The sequence below is a fragment of the Ornithodoros turicata genome, unplaced genomic scaffold (genome assembly GCF_037126465.1).
Source record: "Ornithodoros turicata isolate Travis unplaced genomic scaffold, ASM3712646v1 Chromosome17, whole genome shotgun sequence".
In the NCBI taxonomy this organism is placed as follows: Eukaryota; Metazoa; Arthropoda; class Arachnida; order Ixodida; family Argasidae; genus Ornithodoros; species Ornithodoros turicata.
The window spans coordinates 1,035,872-1,055,828 of NW_026999326.1; the positions used below are offsets into that span (position 1 = coordinate 1,035,872).

At 45.0% G+C, this 19,957-nt stretch overlaps 2 protein-coding genes across 2 annotated transcripts; both read left to right on the top strand.

Annotated features, from left to right (window-relative positions):
• Positions 1–386: 386 nt before the first annotated feature.
• On the top strand, positions 387–4,298 carry LOC135372821 (uncharacterized). Its single transcript, XM_064606283.1, has 6 exons — positions 387–567; positions 672–763; positions 860–1,100; positions 1,235–1,366; positions 2,417–2,517; positions 3,336–4,298. The coding sequence occupies exons 1-6, from the start codon at positions 387–389 to the stop codon at positions 3,378–3,380; spliced, it is 792 nt and encodes a 263-aa protein (XP_064462353.1). The 3' UTR covers positions 3,381–4,298.
• Positions 4,299–4,726: 428 nt separating this feature from the next.
• LOC135372796 (uncharacterized) lies at positions 4,727–6,768 on the top strand. Its single transcript, XM_064606259.1, has 4 exons — positions 4,727–4,917; positions 5,638–5,712; positions 5,874–6,093; positions 6,629–6,768. Exons 1-4 carry the CDS (start codon positions 4,756–4,758, stop codon positions 6,736–6,738), a joined length of 567 nt encoding a protein of 188 aa, XP_064462329.1. The 5' UTR covers positions 4,727–4,755; the 3' UTR covers positions 6,739–6,768.
• The last annotated feature ends 13,189 nt before the right edge of the window (positions 6,769–19,957 follow it).

Sequence of the window (19,957 nt, forward strand, 5' to 3'; positions counted from 1 at the left end):
CCTTTTTGTATTGACCATTTTCGAATGGCGAAGTTCTCAAATTACGTTTTCCGCACTCCAGGTAGTCACCGCGCGGTTACCCCAGTTACGGACGGTTATGCATGTGAAATGGCATGCACACTTGTGCTTGTGCTACTGAACAGCTGCTTTAGGCATACAGTTACCAGTGTTAATTTCTATATTCACTTGATTATGTGTAACTTTGGAAGTGACTAAGTATTTTAGAATGAAGTACTTCTGCTGTCAGTTTCAACCACTGGTTTCACCATTGAAATAACGTGCGCCATCTGACACTAGGGGGGTACTTGTCGCAGTCTGTTTTGTTGTCAGCGGCCACGTTGTTCCCATTTGGCTGGTAATCATCGAAAGATTTCGTCGCACTTGTAATGTATGTCCACGTCAAGTATGAAGATGAAGTGGAAGCTATCCTGCCGGTTTCCAAAATTCGGAATTTCCACCCCACTTCTTTGAACGATTTCAACCCGTCCCAGATCGTGTATGCCTACTGGAGAAACGCGAGTGGCGACGTTGAAGACTATTATCCTGCTAAAATCGCCATGCTGAAGGGTAATTATTTTACTCTTACAAATAGGAATGTGTTCACGTGTCTTCAGATTGTCCTACGACACGTAACGCTCAGAGAGCTGATGTAAATTCACAATCTATTGCAGAATCAGTCCAAGAACTGGCAAAAACTCTGACTGCAATGCACAAGGCGGTGCCCGAAATATTTAAGGATGAGGAAGGAGATCCAAAACCTCCGGTAAAGAACACGGCTGAGGTCGTTTTTTTACTGTCTTTGAATGTGTGCTGTACATACGTACAATTGTAATTCGTTCCTTGTTTGGAACACTTGCAGTCGCAGCAGGGCCTTTCGCAAGAGCACAAGGCTGCCAACATAAGAACTGCAAGGAACAGGGGTCTCAAAAGGATCCTTGAGACGCACAAGGAGAATAAGAGCTGTGATGGCAGCTCTGAATTGGCAGCTTTAAGGAAGGAAAACGAAGTCCTTCAGAAGCAGCTCGCAGAGACTAGGAGCCTGCTGGAGAGGGAACGCGAGCTTTGCCATCAAATCAACATGGCATTGCTAAAAAAGCTTGGTAGGTACATTAATTAAAGTGTTATGTGCTACTCTGGTACACTTGCCACAAGCATCTGACACAACCAAAATGTAACTGTTGTATGTACTGAGCAAGAAACGTAACAAAGCCATGTATTTCACATACTGTGCCAGCCATGACTGAATGCGTAAGGTGTGCTCCGGCCGATGCTGCTCCAAGGGCTTCAGAGTTTCGGAACCTGAGAGCTGCATTTCAAGTAGTTGACAACGATGGACAAGCTGACGTTCCAGACAACCATGACAGAGGTATGTTTTATCACTTTGTGTGTGACCCTTGAGCTTTTCAAGTTTATAATTGGTTTTCCTGCAACCTACATGTATGGCAAAGGTAGTCTCATTTCTCGGGGCCTATGGCAGTGTTGCGTACTGTGGTTTTGTGGAACAAGGCTTGTCTTACTTCCCCCACTGTGTTCCTATTTGTGCTGATCGCTTGTTTCACAGTTCATCCTGTGATTTTGCTTCTTAATTGTTACTCCATGGCATGGCCCTGTTATTACCACATTTGCGGATTTGCGGATCCAAATTCGATTTAAATCAAGTCCAGGACCTGGTGCAGGACACAACTCAAGTACAGATTTAATTTTTAAGCTTCAAATCAAGTAATTTTTCTATCTGGATCTGAGTTTTCGCACGAAATCAAATCCGCGTAAACCAGGAATTGTCAAATCGGGGAGCATCGTCGTGTTCCTCAATGTACGTGGACATTCTGCATGTTGAAATTCTCCCAAAACACATTTTCAGGTGCGCGCGTCACATCCCCGATCTCATATCCCGTAAGGTGGCAACGGTTTCGTGGCGATCACCAACCTAATCAATTTTGCCACCAACTATTCAGCATCTACCTTTAGGACAAACAGTGTGAAATGCTGAAAATGTCAGAAATGGACAGAGACATAAATGCCGCAGAGCACCCCAAAGCCTCTACCAATAATGTGGAACCACACGAGTACACTAGCTGAGGGGGTGGGTGCACGGATTGCCATCCTGTCCTCTCCTGGGCTGAAAATGATCTGCACCCCTGAGCATCTGTATTTGCGAATCGCATGAAGTTGTGAAAAAAAATGTACACGTGCTCTGAGTGTGCCTACAAACTGTGCGGTTGATATTTTTTCTTATTTGAGTGTCTCCCTGTACGACTTTTTTCGGCCGGAACAGCAAGGTCTGGTTAAGGGCGGTCAACTGTATTTGTGTAACCACCACTTAAATTTTGATACTTATTTTGATAATATGATCATCATCTTGATAATTTTTGGGTTGCTTTTTTACATTATACAGCAGTGGTCTTTGTTTGCACAGGTGACTACACGATTCGTGCTGAGGCAGCAAACGCTGATGGCCATGCAGGGCATCATGTGAATTTTGATTCACGTGTGTGCAGCAGGCTACTCGCTGAACAGGTAAAATGCATTACTGGAATACAGTAGCCGTTATAAATCCAACAGTCAGTGTACGTGGCTCTGAGCGTTGTGTGTGAATGCTGCATAATACTTGTGTGTTCCTGTCTTTGCTTTTTTCTATATTTAAAAAAAATATGCTGGTGGTGCCGTTATTCGTGGGCACGGCATGCACAGTGTTTAATTTTAATTAGAGGTGTACGAGTACTCAAAATTTCGACTATTTTTGATATTGGAACCCTATTCGTATTCGAGAAATTAGATTATTCGAAATTTTTGAACACTGGAGCACGAGTGCCAGCATTCCCGCTAAAATGAGCAGAATTCCAGGTTTCGTGATTACTTTTGCAGAAATTCCTTGTTTGGCACGTCCTTAGCGTCCTCTCTGATCGAAATTGGACTGCGTGTACATCCCACAATACCGCAAGTTGGCTTCACATAAAAATATTCCCAGGAAACTGAGGGCCCTCTTTATTTATCATTCTTATCTGCCTACCCCTTTGACGAGCAACAATACCATCTTTGTACTGTTTATGCATGGTTCATGGACCTGACAATTCAGTGTTAAGGCTGCAGCAACCATTTTTGCGGGGCCAAAATATTTGATTCGATATTCGAAGGAAGGTTTTTCAAGTATTCGTTTACCATGTGTATTAGAGAATTTCACTATTCGTGCACCTCTAATTTTAATCAAACTGCGCCATAGCAAATGACCATGCATCGGACTCCAATGGGGCGAGCTGTCCAGCATTCTTACTTTTGTGAATGTTTCTTTCTGTGTGAACTTGATATCCTCTAGTAACTGTTCTGTTTGCATTCAGCTAAGTGGAGATTCTCAGCTGATGCTGCTCATTCGGAACTGTTGATCATGTCTGCATAACTTTGGCGAGCCTAGTGTCAGTCAACATGGACGCCCGGACAGTTGGATGCCTGCCTTATCTACGGCTTGGTATCACCGTGGCAGTGGGTCATACGCAGTTCAGTTAGTGCAAGTGTTTCAGGAACATTCACACTTTAAAAAAATGTGTAATTAACATTTACAGGCTAACTAGAGCAGTAGAAGGGCTAGCTGCTTGTCAGCCGTGTTGTACGGGGCGTCTGCCAAATGCCACCAAAGACAGGGAAAATTGCGAATCGCAACTGGCTGTCACACCTAGGACTGGGCGCCACAGTTGCAGACACACTTTTCCCACTGATGCTCTGGACGGGCAGGAACAACCGAATGCTTCGAATATCAACTTTAAGTTAGATCTTAATGGGACAGGAAACAATAGCTCATACAGTATCCATTACCCAAATTGTGCTTCACGTGGAGTGAGCACATTGTGTTCTGAGATGTCTGGGGTGTTGAATAAGGTCGCGCTGTGGTGCCCAGTGAAATTTATTGAAATTGTCTGTGAAAACAAGGAAAATGTAGGGAATTTAAAAAGTACAGTTTGATAGACACCTCGTCATCATAATTCACTTGAAATACTATCAGCTCCTGGTCCAAAAACTTGCAGTTTGTTTTCTCATAAATTTCAAATTTAAAGTTTACTTTAACCAGATTATGTGTGGGACAAGAGCATTATGCTTACAGTGTCCAATAATTTTGAGAACACCACTTAAAATCCACCCCTCCAAGCTTGAGGCTGTTTTGCTTGTGTATGCTGTGTTAGAATAATAAACAAAGCACCACCATTCTTTCAGGTACAGGGGCTGGCCAATGGAGCCGTACCCAGCATGGAATAACCAGAAATGGCACACACACCTCCTGCCTCCAATGAAGGTTGTTTCAGAGAAGATGTGCGACAGGCAGGAAATGTAATTTTCCAGAGTTTTTGACTTTTTGATACAAGCACTGCATGCCGTGGGCTAAAAGTTTTCAGGAAACAGTTTTCCTGGCACAATTTTTGAAATTTAATTAGGTGCAAAGCACCTTTTAATTTGTAGGCGGGGTGCGATTTGGTGCAAAGCTGTAGTTATGGTGTGTGTGCTGTCCTGTGTGTGTCCTATGTGACAGTCCTGGGCAAGGGCTGCATTAGAGCATCTTACTCAAGCGCAGCACAATTTTAGTTCTGCCGTAGATTCCAGAAGTAAAGGTAATTTCCTGCGTGATCTGACTTGGCCCTTTCGTCCTCGACGTCTTTTGCGTGAAGGCTCTATTGCTCTTTTTGGAGCCGAAATGGGGTCCACTGTGGCTCAGCCTGAAAACATCTTGTCTTGATTACATGCGAACCTGCTGGTACCTGTGTTTTGTGTATGTTTGCTTTACTGCCATGCTTTATACTGTGCACAAGAACGAATGGCATATTGAATGATTCGTATTTTCAGAGTGGGATGTGCACACAGAGTGTCCCTGTCTGTGATGGGACCAACACCAGTCATGCAGTGTATAACACGGATCCTGGGTGCACAATACAGGTTAGCTTAAAGGGACAGTCCGGAAAAACCGGAAGTTGATTTTTTCCAACTGCCACTGAGGCTTACATGCTGGGTGGAAAGTTTCAGCTCACAAAATGGCGTGGTTTTCGAGATATCGAATAAAAAATACTCCTCTGAAGACATCCGGTTTCGCTTTTCTCCCTCGCATACTCCTTGCCCCAAGGAGCCTCTATGTACGTCAGCCGTCACGTGAGCATGACGTCCCCAATGGACAAAGTGGAGCGGAGGACTGCGCCGTTGCTGGGAATGCAGAGAGGTGTTCTTGTCTATGAGTGTACTGAACAGAAGGCTACGTCGTGATACCTGTGTTTACATTGACGCTACTCTGCATTTTAGTCTACATAACGCGTGATTACTACTCAAAAACATCATAATGGACAAATGCTAGCACGCATCAATCAACTATCGCGCAAACAGGCATGCGCAAGTCACGTGCGGCTTTGCTCTTATGCACGTCACGCGAGAGCTCGCTGCGGCCTTTACTCAGGACCAACTGCGGCATAGAAAAAAGTCGATTATAAATCGTGCGATACGATTTCTTCTGAAATATTTTGCACAGTCGTTGTGAGGAGTATTAGAAATCATAAGGCGGTGTTTCCCAGACCTATGTTTTCGACCGGACTGTCACTTTAATATCTCCCTGAGGTGGAGCTGAAACAGTTACAACGTTCCATCGTAATACGTGGCTGTCATTTACAGGGGCAGAGTTTATTTTCTAGTCGGCAGGGAGCCACAGGTGCTTTCCCACCAGTGATGGCTACCGTTGGCAGTGAGGTAAGCGGATGCAAGCTTGCTTTGTATAACAGTTTAGTGAATGATCCCTGCCATAAAAATACGTCTGTAATAAATGCCAAAACTCCTGCTGAGCACATGGTTGCAAGTGTTTCGGCCTGCAGGTTGTTCCAGCAGTAACTAACATGAGCACTACATTTCAGGTTCATCTCGGACATGGAATTTTTATTCCTCATGAGAAACTGGAGTGGATGATGAAAGCTGCCACTGACTCACGGTTCCTCAGGGGGATTACAAGGGCATTATGGTCACCTGAGGAGCTGAAAGGGCGAAGCGTCACCGGGAAACCCTGCCAGCGGTCGCTGAAGGATGGGTGCAATGGCAAGCGTGCGCTCACTCCACGAAAGCTTGCAGCTCTGACAAGTGAGTTATCAAAGTGATTACAACGAGATTGTCAATAATGCAATTGTAGAGGGTGACACGAGACAACGAATGCCATTGGTCGCAGCTGCCTGCTGTTTAGGACTTTTTTTGCGGTCTGAAGAAATGCGCGTGAAATTCTAAAAGTACGTTTAGACTTGGTTCTGCTGCGCGAGAAGTACGTCTAGCGGAATCGATGCCAAGCAGTCACAAAACAAACAAAAAGATCGGTTCATTCCAGCTGCATGCAGTGTTATCTATACAACCACTGCACGGTGCCGTACCAGTTACACGATGAGCACCAGAGCAACCATGCTCTGTGTGGGTGGCATTTCACATATACACTACTCGGTTTCGAATAAATTACATAAAAGTCCTGCATGGTTTCAGAGAATAATCTGGTTTCTCATGAGTTCCTTGGCGTTCCTTCAGGCAGTAGACTTTTGGGCAGAGTCTGGCAAAACTTCAAAAATGTCACCTATGTGCGATGTGCCAACCTTCATGCAACTCTATTAACAGCATTTCCTTTTCCCTACAGATGCCTTTGAGGTATACGTCGAAAACAACACCTGCCCGAAAGGAACTGCAGCCAGTGAACGGCTACGGAAGAAGAATAGGTTGTTAGCAGATTACCTGAAGACTATGTAGTTTCCTATATTAAAGTATGTTGACATTTCATTGGTACTGCCCTGCACACTTTCTAGTTTCTGCAAACACATTTTTTTATTTAGCAGGCTAGGCACAGGCTGCGGATTCCGCTGCCCTTTGCGGACTTCGCATACGACGGACTCCGTTAATGTTGCGGACTCCGCACTTGCTACGGACTCAGCAGGTCTTGCGGACTCAGCATAGGATCACCGTACAACCTATGGACTCCCCAGTGTTTCATAAATCCGTACAGCTCCGTGCAGCTTAAAGCTATGCGGCTTTTTCTGATAGGGTTCTATCTCTATTTTATATAACCTGTGTTAAGTGAATATTTGTGAAGTAAATAGTACATATACGGGACTGGTGGTTATATACTTTCAATGTAACACTCTTTTTTTTTCATTGCTGGTGAAATGATGCATTAAAGAACCCATGTATCTTGTGACTATGATGCAATAAAGAGTTTTATACAAGAACATATTGATTTTGTTTTTAAAAGTCGCGCTAATTAACTCTTGTTTGGGGGTAGGAGGTACCCGTAAGTGTGCACTGGCTGCACCTCGGGAAATCGTTGGGGTACGATACAGGCTGCCGATAACGGACCATTAACAAACCCTATGCCAGACCATGGTCAGGAGCCGACCCGGTCGGATCGGTCGCCGCCGGCGCACCGACGTTGGGTCGTCGCGCTGTGCTGCGTGGGCACTTTTTAATGTGGTAATGGCAGGACTAAAATCGATAGTTCCTGGCAAGGTAGCATTCTCCGTGTATGCCGACGACGTTGCCCTCTGGACAGTGTGGAAGTCACGACCTGCCATTCAGCGCCGTTTGCAACAAGCATTAAACAATGTTCATCTATACCTTACGCGACTTGGAATGGACCTTTCGTCCGAAAAGTGCGTGAAGCTCCATTTTACTCACAAGGCTATGAGTAATTTCCCTCTTTCGGTGGGTGCAAAGAAGCTCGAGCCTGTGCGTTCCAATCGCTTCCTCGGTGTGGTCCTGAACTCGAACCTGCGCTGGGCTCGCCACATTAAGCACCTTGAAACCAAAGTGCAGCGATGGCTTCTTGCAATTCAACATCTTGCTGGCTGAGGCTGGAGCTGTGGCCAACGCTCCCTTCTACCCGTTCACGCGGCTTTGGTGATGGCGACTGTGCTTTACAGCCTTCCAGTCTTGCACAGGGTTTCTACAACATCGTTAAATACCCTTCGGGCCCTGTCTGCACGAAGCTTTCGTCGCTGCTTTGGAGTTCAAGCACGGCAAGTCCTACCTGAAGCTGATGAACTCCCGGCGGAGGTCGTCCGTGAGCGGAAAACGGCTTGACAATTCCTAAGTTTGCGTGCGCGCGTTCCCCAGCACCCACTCCTCAGGAAAATTCGATGCCGTCCTGAAAGTGATTTCCATCGCGTAGCGCAGAGGACACGCCAGGCTCCCTCTGGCTTCACACCTAACTCCGTCAGACCGCCGAACGCCCCCTGGTCTCTGCCTATCCACCCACCTTCGCATGTCTTCCTGACCTCCTGGACCGCAGTTTCAGGTTCCCTCGCAAGCACTTCGAGCCCATTTTTATGCTCTCGTGAACGCGAAGTTCTCTACTTTTGCCGCCGCATACACCGATGGCGCATCTCGAAATGGCATGTCCGCGTCAGCATTTGTCATCCCCTCCGAAGGCGTAGTTGAAGGACGTCGCCTTTGGCATCTACCTCATCCACCGCTTCGAAATTGTGGGCCATACTTTTCGTTCTGCAGCACTTCATCCACTTTACCCCAAGGAATTGGGTGGTCTTCACTGACTCAACATCTGCGCTGCAAGCAATTGAAAATTCTGGCATACGAGGCTCCTCCGCAACGTTGGTTATGAATGTGCGAATGGCTTACAAACTAGCCTACGAAGCAGGCCACAGACTCGTTCTCCAATGGGTTCCAGCCAACTGCGTTGTCGAAGGCAATGATCTGGCTGACAGCACCGCCGAAGCAGCTCACTCGTCTCGGAGACGGACGCGTATTGCACTGCTGAGAGGAGATCGTCGGTCCATACTTCGACGCCTAGTGACTCCGCTGGCTACCCGCCAACGGACCACTGACATTCTACCCTCGCATGGTGAGCAGAGCTCGCAGGGCTCGCTTTCCACATGCCGGCACATATCTCTCGTCCAGATGCCGCATTAGTTCATCGAATGCGCCTCGACGCTGCCTTCACAGCACAGTGACGCTTACCGCTTGAGACAAGTTGCCTCTCCTCACTGCAGCCACTGCGGTGCTCTTGAAGATCTCGAGCACATTCTTCTGCAATGTCCCCACTACCAACCTTCCCGAGCCGTGCTATCCGCATACCTCAACCTGCTAGACTCCCGCACCCCCTCTCACTCACAAAATTACTTGGTCCCTGGACACATCCAACACACCAACGCTCTGGCCTCAAGGATCTCTTAACCTTTCTGGACATCACAGGACTTGGATTCTTATTGTGACGGGGCTCATTATCTGGTTACCCGGATCACGTCCAGCAATGGGGTAAGGTATCGCCCCGGCGATGAAACTCCCACCCATCATCCCGAAATAAAGTTGTTGTTGTTGTTTCTCCTTACTTTTGGTTTGAGACATTCAGTGGACCAACCGAAACTTTTCTTTTAATTTCTCACGTTACCAGTTATTCAGCAATGGCCTAGAACATAGCCAATACTGGGTATAGAATCTAGGGAATACTGGACCAGTTTTGCCAACGTCTAGCCAACGCATTATTATTATTACTATTGTATACCGGGCGTTTCAGTGAAAACCCCCGGGTTGAATAATTCGCGAAGGGGTGCAGCAATCGACGAACTTTCTTTTATACAAGTATCTGTCCGATACCATCTACAAGCTGTGCACCGTGTGACTGAGTGGCAGGCGCTCATTATTTAAATACAAATTCAAACGAGTTTCGTAAAAAACATAACTTTTAAAGCAGGGCGCTGTCGGCAATAAAATGGGCATTACCCCTTTTGGGACCATCAGTGGACACCTTTTAGAGGAAAAACTGCCACTGAAGCGGCCATTTGTTGCAGTGATTGATTGCTTTCGGTTTACATATTTGTGTCGCAGCTGGTCGCAGTGAAGCGCAAAAGGACGCGCTTTCACTCCCTTACCCACCAATGAATTATGTCCTTGCACCAATGAATAACACCAATAAATTACGTCCTTTTGCGCTTCACTGAGAACAGCCGCGACAAAATAGGTAAACCGAAACCAAGTAATTGCAGGCAGAAATGACCCGCTTCGGTGGCAGATTTTTCTTTAAAGGGTGTCCGCTGAAGGTCCCAAAAGGGGTAGCACCCATTTTAATGCCGACAGCGCCCTGCTTTAGAAATCATGTTTTTTTTTCTACGAAACTCATTCGAGTTTGTATTTAAATAATGAGCGCCTCCCACTCATTCACACGGTGCGCAGCTTGTAGGTGATACCAGAGAAACACTTGTAAAAGAGAAAGTTCGTCGATTGGTGCACCCGTTCGCAAATTATTTAGCCCGATGATTTAACTGAAATACCCGGTACAGTAGAGCCAATATTGGGCCCATATTATGTGCTGCTTGGGTCGGGTTGTTCATGGCTTTGCGGAAAATGTTCACTTCGCGTGAGACGGCAAAAATCCCTGGAATTGAGAAGAAGCAAATTAAATTCCAGTATCTTATTGTGCTACGCATTAGACGTATGTCTTTTGCTGCGGTTTTATCCACTTCCAGTAATGTGAAACGAAAAAAAAAATCAAGAGAATGAAATCAAATGAAATTATCTGGCCAGACGTGTGCTGTCGCAGTCGAAGAATTTACGAAAAAAAGGCAATGATCGAAATTCAGATGTTGCAGAAGACTTAAGATGTGTTCGTGTCTATTATTTCTCATAGGGAAGCTCCCGGGATGTATGCGTAGACCTGCATGCGATTTCTTCACCTTTCTGGAAAAGCTAACGCGGTATCGAATTCCTTGAATACATCTGCGGTGCCTAAATATGTTGCTTCTTGCCAGAATTATGGTACACTGTTAATTTTAAAGCACCCTTTTATGTGTAATTCTCACATGCCACCCCTTTCCCGACCTACACCCTCTCAAAAATTGTGTAATTATAATTTTTTTGTTTACACTCAAGGTACCATAACTTACTCCTGTCTCCGTGTAAGTGTACACATATTGATACGTATACACCCTACTGACAAAGGTGGTTTCTGTCACACACGGGAAAGACGCAGTACACATGAACCTATTAGACATTTTTCTATACAATGTCTGCGGTCAGAAAATAAAAGCCCATACATACAAATGAGTGAGAAGCGCTTGTAGATGAGAAGGTAGTGCACAACGTTTCGTACATATAGGTCTGATAGCCGTTATAATTCTGATGAAATGAGTGACAAGGCATCACGGAAAACAGCATTCCATTCTGTAGACAACGTTTGTAATGTTATACATAAAATTATATTCGGTGAATATATTCTAAGCTTTAAAAAGATACTAAAGAAGTTACAAGTAAGAACCACGAGTTGGTCAGATGAATCTTCAGAACTTCCTGGGCCATGGATTCCGCATGAAAGTGTGTCTTTCTGATGCAATTGATGCAACGCTTGATAGCGCCAATAGCTGTCTTACTTCACTTTTTAACCGCATAAACACGAGGTGCTTTTTCTTTTTGGTTGTACCTCATGATTCAATAAATATATACAGCGAACCTGATGAAATATAAGTAGGGTTTGTGGGTTTCGGCATTTTCGGCAAATTCGGGGTTGTTTATCGGCATTTATACGGCTCAGTAAAAATCTGATTCTTTCAGCCGTTAGACTCCGGCCCGAAAATAAATTCCCGAATGCGGGCATATATTCAATTCCCCACGCAGGTCTTGCTGGCTTAACCATGTTTTAACGTGCCTCAGAAACGAAAACAAGGGTGAGTTATCATTAGTAGCCAGAAAAGTTGAAACAGAACAAAGGCAAGCTAGAATGCTAGGGAGTCAGTGGTCGGCTTGTGGATCTATTTGGGAACATTCCCTGGCGATAGCAGACCTCACAACCAGGGCATCCTCCTATTCGTGGAAAACGCAACATCCCCAAGATCAGTATGGGTGCATCTGAGCGTCAATCGTCTGAGCGTGCGTATGGAATAGCGCGGTGGGAAGTTCCCTTTATGTTTTGCGCTGAGCCCCCAGCGTTACCCTTTACGTATCTAAATGAGATAGTGTACGATGCGCTAAAACTATCTAATGCCAGGCTCGACCTACGGTCCACAAGTAGGCATTCCAACGGGAATTTCCCTTTCCCATTCAGAGGACCGCAGCTGACATGGTACTGCGTAGTCAGATTTTTTCGGAACATTCCGAATTTTGAAAAAAAAATCATTCGGGGGTGATTTTCGGCATTTTTCGGCTAATGCCGTAAACCACAAACCCTAAATCTAAGGTACGGCACGGTTTCATGCATAAGGTACACATACGATAACATGACCCTTTGCCACTGAACGTATGCATGGAAGTGAGAGACCAGACGAACGTCAAACATTGTCAGGTCTCAGTCGCCCGCGGGTCATTCCACGCCAAACGTTCCGAGGGCGCCACTCGACCCCATGATTTTCATGAAAACAATTGTGGGGACTCTTTATTACGTACATAACATCGTTCAGAAATTCTAAAGTCCGACTATTAACCGTCTCGAGTTTACGGGCCTCTCAAATTCCGATAAACGGCGCATACCCTATTAATTTACATCTCAACCTTCCACAAATCTAAGAAGCATTCTGTAAGCTGTGAACTCTGCGCAAAGAACAGGTTCGCTCAACCTAGGCATGGAAATTCACAGTGCTTATAATTAAAATAGTCTTTTTTTTTGCGACGCGAATATGGAGAAAGACGTGATGTTACTTTGGAGTGCTGAGCTGTCTTTAGCCTGATCGTAACGAAAAAAAAACACCTGGTAGTCAATACATGTGCCAAACAACATTGGAAAAATGAACATCTCACCTGTAACGGTTTCACAGTAGAAAAGTGAAGACGTCAATTTTGCCAAAGATGCCTACATTCACGTCATGAATTCGTGCTGTGGAGGCCGAGGTACAAAATTTCCGACAGTGCAGCTGGTTAATATAACAGTTGTTCTCAAACATATGCAAGAATCCTGAGGGTTATAAATTTTAAACAGGAGGAATTAATTTTTACACTGCACACAGTGCGCGTGCTCACGGCGCACGGTTGGGGGTGTGGGGTTCAGTCGGGAGAGATATTTGCAGCTTTTCTGGCAGAAAATTAGGAGGAGTATTGCAAGATCAGTGTGTATGTCTTAGTGTGGTTAGGGTACTGGCTTGAAGGTATCAGGTACAAGGTATTCGGTACAGCGTGCTATACCTGCTGTGCTCTGCAGGTGCTGGGGCTCATTATTTCATTCCCCACCAGCAATGGGGTAGAGTATCGCACCTGGCGATAAACTCCCCATCCATCATCTCGAAATAAAGTTGTTGTTGTTCTTACCCGCTGTGTGCCTCACAAATCCGCAGCTTCCTCGTTCCGGAGCGGTTGTGTACCCATTATCTAACGGTGTTCGCTTCTGCACCTCATCCCACGGATCCCCATTCCTTTAGAGAGGTACACAAGAGGTACAAAACGGGCATCAGGTTTAGTATGAAAACTTCAAACGTCCAGCCCAATGTAATTGTTAGCGTGAACAAAAGTCACGAAACTGTTAGAGGACATTCTGGGACAGCGCTCCCCTGTTGGAAGATTGAAAAGTGAGCTCTGTCCCTGTGGTTTTTACAACTCTGACTACAATAACTATAGTCCATAATTAAAAGAGCAAATAAATATATCTCTCTGGACCTGATTGAAGTCAAAGAGAACCATCTATAAAAGCATACAATATAACGTTAAAAATATATCTCTGTGGAGATCTTAGGATTACTCAAAGTGCAGAAGAAGGCGACATGCATGTTATAAACCCACGTCTGGCACTGGTTTTTTGTTTGATTTTGATTCTTCATTTATGTTTTTACGGCCAGTTTTCAAGTTTTCGTGATATCAAATGGATTAATCCATTAATCATTCCCTGCTTGAACGCACTTTTGGGTCTTGTGTATGATCGTTTATGTTTGGCTTTCTGCCTTTGAAATGTCTAACGTTTTATTTGACGTATACCTGGCGAAAGTTGGAAATTACAGGGTATCTTCTGATGAACGTAACTTATGCATGCTGTTACTTATCAATAGGGGTAGAAACGCATTCACATTTTAAGCAGTTACGCACGTTGCTTCTGAACGACCAAGCTTTTATCTTCAGGATACTTTTCGAAAGTAAAAAGTTTTTTAAGCTCTATTTCCTGCGATGTTACCCCTGGAAGTAGCAATACTTGCAGGCCACCGTGAAAAAGAAGGGAACGATGCTCCGTATCTCACAGCTTTATTTAGCGGAACAACCAAAAAATGGCATACATCAGACGTTACAACCTCATGTTCGCTTTACTTTTGCTGCTCTGAAAAACTGTACTTCTGCGCTTTGTTTTTTTCAGCTGTTACTGTTTCGAGATGTTTCACAGAAATTGGTACAGTACGAATTTGATAGATTTACAGGCTGCATTTCCAACAGACACGCATCAGATTTTTCTATGATGGGTATCTGTTGGAAATGCAGCCGACACCTGGTGTAAATATTATCAATATAGATAATTGGCCAGTTACAGCAGATCCGCCTGAAACCCGCGATAAAGGTAGTGTAGAAAGTTAATGTCAGTGTTCCCCGCGCTCGACGTTGTTGTGAACTGTGTGTTGAAGGAAGGGAACAACCAATTTTCTAAAGCGGCGCAATAACAATAAGCGCTCTCACCTATTCCCAAGAATTAGGGAGAAAACGTAAACTCTGCTTCACCTAATACACCCTTGTCTTTGGTGAAACCTACCCCTACACAGCCCGTAGGCGCCATGGATTTTGAACACTTTTCCTTGACTTAGTTTCACTTACAAAAATTGCAATGCTCTCTGGGGAGTTTCGAATCCGTTAGAAAACGAATATATCCACGCAGTTTGCACAGACTACGAATAATGATGAGACAGGACCAGAGTCAGACAAGAGGCAGCATTACCGTTTTGAGGCTGCGGGCAGAATGACCGTGTGTCATCGCGTGCCCCGTGACAATCAGCTGTTTTTATTAGTCACTAGAGAAGAAGTCGAAGTCAGCCCTGTGTTGTCGGACATCAGCTGGCGAGAACGGCAACAAATAATAGCCCTGGTTCCACTGACGTATACATAAAATGCAAAGGCTCAATGGGAGGGAACGCGCGAGCGCAGGGAACCTACAGTTTTCTACATAGAAAAGAATATTTTCGCATAATGATGGAACTATACCTCTAGTATGTATATCCCTGAGATCATTTTGATAAACGGAAACGTTTACGAGTTAAGAGGCATGAAATTTGCTGGCCTTGCCCACAAGAAGTAAAAATTTGGGCAAGTACGCCAGCACAAGGAACCGACTGTTTTCTACCTAGAAACGACTTCCTTGGAAGACAACTACGCATCTATTATTTAAATCCTGGAGAGAATTTTTGATAAAGGGAAGCATTCAATGGTTAAGACGCGTGAAAGTTGGTGTCCTCACCCAGCACCGCGCAGACACAACGAACCAAGAGCTTTCTGCATAGAAAAGAATAGTTTCGCTTAATGAAGCAACTACACCTCTAGTATGTACATCCCGGAGAGCATTTTGATAAACGGAAACGTTAACGAGTTAACAGGCATGAAATTTGTTGGCCTTGCCCACAACAAGCAAAAATTTGGGCAAATACGCCAGCACAAGGAACCTACAGTTTTCTAACTAGAAACGGAAACTTTGGAAGACTGATGCAACTATGCCTCCATTAGTTAAATCATGGAGAGCATTTTGATAAGCGGAAGCATTGAATAGTCAACAGGCATGAATATTGGTGTCCTCACCCAGGACCGCGCAAGCACAAGGAACCAACAGTTTTCTACATACGAAATAACACCTTGGAAGAATGATGCAACTATACCACTAGTGTGTATATCCCGGAGAGCATTTTTGATAAACGGAAACGTTTACGAGCCAAGAGGCTTGAAACTTGCTGGCGTTGCCCACAACAAGCAAAAAATTGGGCAAGTACGCCAGCACACGGAACCGACTGTTTTCTACCTAGAAACGGATTCTTTAGAAGACTGATGCCACCATGCCTCCATTATTTAAATCCTGGAGAGCATTTTTGATAAGCTGAAGCATTGAACAGTCAAGAGGCATGAATATTGGTGTGCTCACCCAGCACCGCGCAAGCACGAGGAACCAACAGTTTTCTACATATAAAATAATACTTTGGTAGAATGATGCAACTATACGTCTAGGATGTGTATCCCGGAGAGCATTTTTGATAAACGGAAACGTTTACGAGCCAAGAGGCATGAAAGTTGCTGGCGTAGCCCACAACTGATGATGATGATGATGATTGGAAGTTTAGTGGCGCAACGACAACAAAGATCATAACGCGCCAAAACTCTGATGTGTAAAATAAATTTAATTTAAAAATATACTGATTATTTTAAAAGGATAAAAAATATTCAAGGTTTCAGAGGGTGTGTAAATCTCTGCATAAAAGGGGAATTGTGACACTACAACTCAATAATGATCCCGACATCTCTAAAAAAACTTAAAAACATTCTCAAACGGAACGTGAGCCTCATCACCCAGATGGAGAGGTACACAGTGTTCATAGAGAAAAGAAAAATGGCGTTGACGATGTACCTCGAGAAAAGGACAGCTAATAAGTAGATGCAAAATGCAGCTCCACACTCTGTGCACGCTGGTGGGCCCTCTCCTCGTAACAAATGCCCATGGGTCAAGAAATTATGACCCAATCTGAACCGACTAAACAAAACTTCGTGCAGTCGGCTATGAAAGTGTTGCACGCACTTTCCAATGTGCGGTTTTACGGTGTGCAACTTGTTGACTATTTGTGTTTCCCAGAAGTCCTGCCATTTTTTATTAATGTCTCTCTTTAAATGACGGACTACATCACATAAGGGAACTTCAAAAGGTGTGGCATCGCTTCTCTGGGCAAAGGCTGCCGCGCGGTCAGCTTTCTCATTTCCACTTATGCCGACATGGCTAGGTACCCAGCAAAATGTTAAGGTGTAACCTCTACCCTGTACGACACTCGCTAAGTATTGTGCACGCCTCACAAGAAGAGTTTTGTGAGTTTTTATAGTATTAATTGCATGCGCGGCACTAAGTAAGTCCGTATATATAACAGAAGATGTTATGCGCATTTGTAAGACATGGTTGGGTGCCACCACAATAGCGTACATCTCTGCACTGAAAATGGACAGGACACTGCTAAGACAATGGGATTTTGTGCAGTCACCAGACACCATGGCACATGATACCGCTGAACTGGTCTTGGATGCATCGGTGTAAATTTCAGTGTGGTCACCGAAGCTCTCCTTGAGAAGTTCAAATTCGTGCTGTATCTCAACAGCAGGTCCTTCCCGTTTGTTGAACTTCAACAGTGAAATATCACACATTATAGCAGGTTGCCAGGGAGGGAGCATTTTGCTACATTGCAAGGAAGGCAGGTGGTAGCTCAGAAAAGCGTAGTGTTCGGTGTCGCGTTGTAACCGCAGACTGAAAGGCACAACAGCACTGGGCTTGTTGAGAAACAACCGTTCAAAACGGGTGCCCTCCACACAGGGTAAAGCGGGGTGTTGAGGATACCCTCTTACCCTCAGTCCGTACGACACTGCAAGATAGAAGCGTCGCCTTTCTAGAGACCACTCATTTGCTTCAACATAGAGACTTTGAACTGGGGAAGTCCTGAAAGCTCCAAGTACCAACCTTAAGCCGAGGTGGTGCACTGTATCCAGGCATTTTAAGGCAGAGGGCCGTGCTGACCCATAAACAAAACATGCATAGTCTAACTTGGAGCCCACAGTGCTCGTACATACGCGATGAAGGGTCTCACGATCGGCACCCCAAGACCTGTGTGACAGGATTTTCGAGATGTTTAAAGACTTGAGGCCCTTTGCTTTTAAGTTTTCAATATGCGCTGAGAAGGTGAGCTTTCTATCAAAAGTTACTCCCAGGAACTTGTGTTCATCCCGAACGGCAATATCCTGGCCGCTCATTTTGAGTGTGGGTTCTGGGAATAGACCCCTAATTCTTGTAAAATGAATACAAACCGTCTTGCTCGGTGAAAACTTAAAACCGTTTTCACACGACCACTTGACGAACTTGTTAAGAGTCAGTTGAAGCTGTCGCTCACAAACAGCCAGACTTGAAGCTGAGCAGGACATTTGCAAATCATCAACGTACAAGGAATACTTGACTGATGGTGGTATAACGCTTGCAACGGAATTCACTTTCACTATAAACAGTGTAGCGCTGAGAACGGAGCCTTGTGGGACCCCGTTCTTCTGCACGAATGGGCGAGACAGTGTAGCTCCCAGTTGGACCATGAACATACGTCCTTGAAGGAAGTTTGAGATACAACGGAACAACCGGCCTCGTATTCCCAAGGAGTGCAGGTCTCTTAGAATGCCGTATCGCCAGGTTGTATCGTAGGCTTTTTCGAGATCGAAAAATATGGAAACACAGTGTTGCCTCCTAATAAATGCTTGTCTTATGGTAGTCTCTAAGCGCAGGAGGTGATCTGAGGTAGAACGGGAGGATCTGAACCCACACTGGCACTGGTCAAGGCATTGATTTTGCTCCAGGTAGTAAAGAAGCCGGGCATTGACCATGCGCTCGAAGGTTTTTCCAAGGCAGCTGGTCAGGGCAATAGGCCTATAACTCGCTGGATCCGAAGCTTCTTTGCCAGGTTTCAGAAGAGGAATGACGGTCACCATTTTCCAGCTGGTAGGCAAGGATCCTTCTCGCCAGACAAGATTGAAATAATCAAGAAGGCTTTCTAAAGAGGTAGTTGATAAATGACTGAGCATAGAATAAGTGATACGATCAGGGCCAGGTGCTGCGACTTTACGGCAGCACAAGGCTCTGAGCAATTCTTGCACTGTAAAGGGCTGGTTATAGGCACACCTATCACCTGTGCCACTTAAAATGTTCTGTTTTTCGGCATGATGTTTAACTCTTAAGAAGTTATCAGCGTAATGTGAAGAGCTTAACACATTTGCAAAGTGTTCACCGAGAACATTGGCTTGCTCCTCCAATTTCTGACAAACAGTACCGTTTACCTGCAGTAAAGGAATAGCAAAACTGATATAGTCACCCTTAATTTTTCTCAACCGGTCCCATATTATTTTAGAAGGGGTGCTTGAGTTCAGGGATGACACAAAATTATTCCAAGAATATTTCTTGGCTTACGTCTTGTCCAACGTGCCTTTGCACGAGCTTTCTTGAAAAGAAGTAAGTTTGTGCTTGTGGGGTATCTCCTGAAAATACCCCACGGCCGGTTTTGTTGCTTGCGAGTCTTCTCGCACTCACTCGTCCACCATGGCTTTGGACGTCTTGGAAGGTTACCCTTTGTTTGTAGTATCGACTGCTGAGCAGCATTTGTAATAGCATTTGTAATTAGGCTGTTTGCCTCGTCAACATGAAGATGTTGAAAAGATTGGGTCAAGATATTGGCCTCTTTGCTGAAGAGGTTCCAGTCTGCCTCTTGTCGTTTCCACCGAGGCGGGCGTGTTGCAATGTTGTTGGGGGGGCCACGAAATGTGACAACAATTGGGAAGTGGTCGCTACCACGCGGGTCGTGATCCACTCTCCAATCTAAAGAGGAAAAAAGGGAAGGGCTGCAAAGAGAGATGTCAATAGCAGAGAAGGATTGTGTTGCAGAGTTTAGGTAGGTTTTTGACCCTGTGTTTAGGAGGCAAAGTGACCTTGAAAAGAGAACTCTCTCCACCATTTTTCCACGGCTATCAACCTTTGCGCTGCCCCACAAGGGATTATGCGCATTGAGGTCGCCTAAAATCATCAAGGGCTGAGGGAACTGGTAAACTAACTTTTCAAACTCTCTGTGACCGACGGAAGTCGATGGAGGAAGATATAATGAACAGACAGTTATAGTCTGTTCAAGACACACACGGACAGCAACAGCTTCTAGGTCTGTTGTAAGCGGAATATTCATTGCAGGTACAGAGCGAGGAAGGGCAATGGCTACACCACCCGACGAACGTGCTCTGCCTACACGATTTTTTCGAAATATATTGCACCTACGAAAGAGGTTGAAATTTTCTGGATTGAAGTAGGTTT